Raw genomic sequence first — 4,682 nt, forward strand, 5'->3', positions numbered from 1 at the left:
AGATTTAGACAATGGGTTATTGTTCTTTTCTGTATGTACGCCCATAGTTGCAGTTATTTTCCATCATTAATTACAATGGAATTCCTGTTTCATAGCATGACTACATTACTCATATGTAGATACCAATATCTACTGCACCCGGATGGCTGTCGGTGGGGTTTTTCTTTTTTTTTTGCTGCTTAAGTCAGCCTTCTGCCTATGAACTCTGAACCCTGATTTCTCCAGCACCCTGAGAGCCGCTATCCTGGCCACGCCCCCTATAGTGTACAATTATCAGACAGTCTCATCCAGAGAATATGACACCGCTTATGTTTATTTAACGGTACAAATTTGGCGCCCAACGTGAGGCTGAGCATGTCGAATTCCAGGCTTTAACAGGCCGTCTACGTGCGCCCCATCGACCAGCGGGAGGCGCTAGATAGCGATGAAACATGGATCCCTAACCGACTGAACCCTCGCTTGCCCCAGGCAACGCCATCGCCAGTTTCAGCTACTGGCCGCAGTCCGCACTGGCGCTATGTTTTTAAAATAGAATGTGTTTAATTTGCATACTATCTATTTATACAGCTGGATACTTGCTAAAACAATTCAGATTAAGCACCTTTCCGGAGTGCAAGGGTGTAGTGCCCCACCTGGGACAAGCACAATTCCATAACCCCCAAAGCTTCCACTTTCACTTTTTTCCTACTCTTGGCTGCCCGTTTGTGACTTGGTCTGTTTCTTTTGGCAAACAGGAGGTCTCTCTCCAGGATGTCAGGAAGGAGATCCGTTTTTGCCAGAAGGTCAAGCTGCCGATTATCGGCGTTGTGGAAAACATGAGCGGTTTCGTCTGCCCGAAATGCAAGGTGAAAAAATAAACCATTCCGCCGTTTCCCAGAGATTCCATTTACTCTATTGTCCCGGTTCCCTGGTACAGGATGAGCCCACGTAATTACTGTAAGCATCTCGTTTCTCATGATTCTGCTTTCCCAGCCTCCTTGCGCCGGAGTGTGCGTAGGCGTGCAGGTCCTAACACAGACGTGTTCATGTTTCAGTTCTTTAATCTCTTCCGCGCGTGCTAATGTACGTGGGAGATGAAGCAATGAAAGTATATTTCCCGTGTTCTTGTGATTTGTACATTGGATGCGGGAGGTCCTTGGTGGCGGGTGGGCCGTGTTATGTTCACTAAAATAACCTTTTCCCTTGGAAGGAGTGGTGGGGGGGGGGGGGCGGCGGAGGTTCACGCAGTAATTGAAATTTGGTAACGTTTCCTCTTCCTGCAGAATACGTCCCAGATTTTCCCCCCGACAACCGGTGGGGCGGAGAAGATGTGCGCCGACCTCAGTCTCCCCTTTTTGGGACGCGTCCCCCTGGACCCACGGATAGGTACTGTCGCACCTGCCCTCCTGCCGTTCCCATGTCGCGGCCCTGGAAACTCTGAAGCCTCATTGGCTGAGCCTGCGTTGCACCAGATGCGTTTGTCCCGGAGTGTGAGACAGTCAAGGAGCGCCATGAGAATCGGAGAAGGACGCCCTTTTCCTTTGAGCTGTTTTCCCATAGCCGCTGAAGCGTTTCGGTTTCTAATATAACTGAACAGCGTTGGTCTCCTTTGGGTGGCGGGAGCGAGGATATTCCGCCAAAACAATAAACACCAGTATGTGTCCTGCAGTAGAGCTGGTCCTAGAATGCGGCTTGGCATTGGCTGAGCCTCGTGGTTGCAGGCGGAGCCAGCTGACTGCAGCTGGCAGTCTGCAGATAGTGGGGCGGGAAAATGATGGTTGATAAGCAAACAGAAACAGTCCAGTTGCGTTGCTGGGCAGACGTACAGTAGGCATGTTCTTTCCCCCACACACAGGCCTGTGCTGAGCGGCGCTGGCGTTCTGTTGTGAGCTCGTCTCGGCTCGCCCCTCCGCACCGCACCTTCTGGGGCGGCTGAAAGCGGAAGTGCGCGTTGCCAGATTTATCGCCGCGCTTCGCCGGAACCGATCCGGCGACCCCTCTCTGAACACCGCCAGAGCTCCCACTTCAGACTTTCTCAGAAAGTGAGACCGAAATGTAGAGCAAATGGCTGAATTCAGCTACTTTCCACTTCCCTCTCTGCTGACTTCCGCATTTGTGTGTCTTCCCTCTGTGCAGGGAGAAGCTGTGACGAGGGACGATCTTTCCTTTCGCAGGAACCGGACTCCCCAGCAGCCGCAGCCTACCACAGAATTATCCAGAGTGAGCCGACCAGTCTGTCAGTCAGCCAGTCAGCCAGTCAGCCAGTCAGTCAGTCAGTCAGTCAGTCAGTCAGTCAGTCAGTCAGCCAGCCAAAGAGTCTGTCAATCAATCAGTCCAGTCAGACAGTCAGCCAGTCAGTCTGTCAGTCAGTCAGTCAGTCAGTCAGTCAGTCAGTCAGCCAAAGAGTCTGTCAATCAAACAGTCTGTCAGCCAGTCAGTCAGTCAGTCAGCCAAAGAGTCTGCCAGTCAGCCAGTCAGTCAGTCAGTCAGTCAGATAGTCAGCCAAAGAGTCTGCCAGTCAGCCAGTCAGTCAGTCAGTCAGTCAGATAGTCAGCCAGTGAGCCAGTCAGTCAGTGAATAAATCAACAGGTTAATTAATCAATCAATAAAAAATAATCATCTACCAATTAATGGATTAGTCAGCCAATCATCAAGCAGTAAATTATTACTATATAAGAGTAATTTCACAGTAAATTAATCAGCATATTTTATTTTAAAAAATTCATCGGTTATAAATTAGCCAATTTTCAAAATCGACGAACGGGGGAAAATTCTCATTATGCACTATTTCTAATAGAAAAGCACTTTGCACAAGAAAAAGCCAAGGTGTAATCAGTACATTCAGAATATCCATAGAAACTAGAAAAAGGTCATCTAAAGAGTTTTTATTTTTTTTGTTTAATAATATTCATAAATAAATAAGAAAAACCCCCCAGAAATATATTTTTTGATCTTGAAAGAAGAAATCGTTAACAATTAAATCAATAAAATTATGAAAATGTTCAAAATAAAAACTTCTTTTTTATACTTTGCAGCACCATATTAAACCACAGCGAATCCCCCCACCCCCACCCGCGAACAAACAGTGCACTCCTACATTAATGTTTCACTTCTTTAGGTTTTCTTGGAAGTGTGTGCGTGTGCATGCATGCGTGCGTGTCTGTCTGTGCTTATTAGTCATTCTTTTTTCTGTCTGTGTCTGTGTTTGTTGGTGTGTGCGTATGTGCGTGTGCGTGTGCGTGTGTGTGTGTGTGTGTGTGTGTGTCTGTCTGTCTGTCTGTCTGTGTGTGTGTGTGTGTGTGTATGTCCATCAGTGAGGACTGGGCAATGCCTAAAGGTACAATGGCAGTGCCTCAACAGGGGGCACTGTATGAACCGGACACCTGTAGTTTGCAATTCTGAGGAAGGGAATGCTGACCCTCTTCTTTAATTTCACCCCAACAGGCATCAAGGACTACTGCTCGCATCGTTCCCGAACGCACGGAAACGCTGACTAGAAGGGGCCCGCAACGCAGTGGAAGAGGTGGCCTAACGTGGTGAACATGCCTAAAGCTGAGCAAAAAGGTCCACAGCGTGACATGAATGCACCAAGGAGAAGCCTGGTTGGTTCATTACGTACAGGAGACAAGGCTTCTGCTGTCACCTAGCCTCCTTGCGCTTTGCCTTAAACTGTAGGCCAGAAGTTTGGGAGGAAAAAAACAAACTAACAAATAAATAAGTACACTTTTCCCCACAATGCTTGCACAGACTTTTTCCATGATTTTCAATGACCCACTGATGAAGTTTGTGATTTTGTGAAATTTTATGACAGAAAATAGGATGTTGAATGTCTAGTTACTCTGTCTAAGGCAAACAGAATTGTGGTTAGGTTGAGTAAAAGCTGGGATTAGACTTTAAAACCAGACCTTTCCTGTCGGTATTCATAAATGACTATATCCAGAGCATATCTACAGCCAAGCATCTGAAATACTTGGGGAAATAATATCTTAGTTACAGACAATCAACATTTCTGTCAAATATCTGCCAAGCTGAGTTGTGTGCAGAAAGGTGAATTTGGAGCCAGTCAGTGAACTTGATGAAATTATTTTGTAATGGGATGCATGTGCACTAGGCATTTTTGTAAAAAATGTTTTGTAAAAATGGTCAGACGACCAAACCAAGATATTTGCAGTTTCTTTCTGAGCATAAAATGATTTCAAACTGGTTTTATTTTTTTTCCCTCAGAGCTCTTCTTGATTGCCTATAAATTGGGAATGCACCTGACTTTTTGGGTCAACTGTTGTTTTGGTCTTTGCTCTAGATAGTCCTGTTAACTTGCTTCTTTGCAGTGTGTGTAGATACTGATATGTTTCCATCCTTCTTTTGATATGTAGTAAAGCAATACCAAGTAAATAATGAAAATTACACAGGAGTTGTGTTTTTTTTATTGCTTGTTATATTTGAATTGATTTTAACATATGTTATTCAAAACTGGCTTGAGTATTTAAATTCAGCTTCTTTTTATTTCACCACAACATGAGTAAATGTTTGTTTTTAAATTTCCAAATCACAATTATTTTCCCGGGGAACAGGCATCTTAAACCTTGGGGAAAAAACTGGAATTTGGACCATCTTCCCATGATGCATGGTTCGTAGGTAAAAATTGTTAACCTGTTTATTATGACTGGCTGGCAGCTGGGGGAATTCCCGTCCTGGAATCTGTG

At 45.3% G+C, this 4,682-nt stretch overlaps 1 protein-coding gene across 1 annotated transcript in view; it reads left to right on the forward strand.

The window, feature by feature from the left end:
* nubp1 (nucleotide binding protein 1 (MinD homolog, E. coli)) overlaps positions 1 to 4,383 on the forward strand; it is a 30,412-nt gene extending 26,029 nt beyond the window's left edge. Inside the window, exons 8-11 of the mRNA XM_035399231.1 lie at positions 735 to 845; positions 1,263 to 1,365; positions 2,116 to 2,199; positions 3,424 to 4,383. Of these exons, the coding sequence (XP_035255122.1) occupies positions 735 to 845; positions 1,263 to 1,365; positions 2,116 to 2,199; positions 3,424 to 3,476 (351 nt within the window). The 3' untranslated portion in view covers positions 3,477 to 4,383. The remainder of the gene's footprint in view (positions 1 to 734; positions 846 to 1,262; positions 1,366 to 2,115; positions 2,200 to 3,423) is intronic.
* The last annotated feature ends 299 nt before the right edge of the window (positions 4,384 to 4,682 follow it).

Source organism: Anguilla anguilla, chromosome 17 (assembly GCF_013347855.1).
Source record: "Anguilla anguilla isolate fAngAng1 chromosome 17, fAngAng1.pri, whole genome shotgun sequence".
In the NCBI taxonomy this organism is placed as follows: Eukaryota; Metazoa; Chordata; class Actinopteri; order Anguilliformes; family Anguillidae; genus Anguilla; species Anguilla anguilla.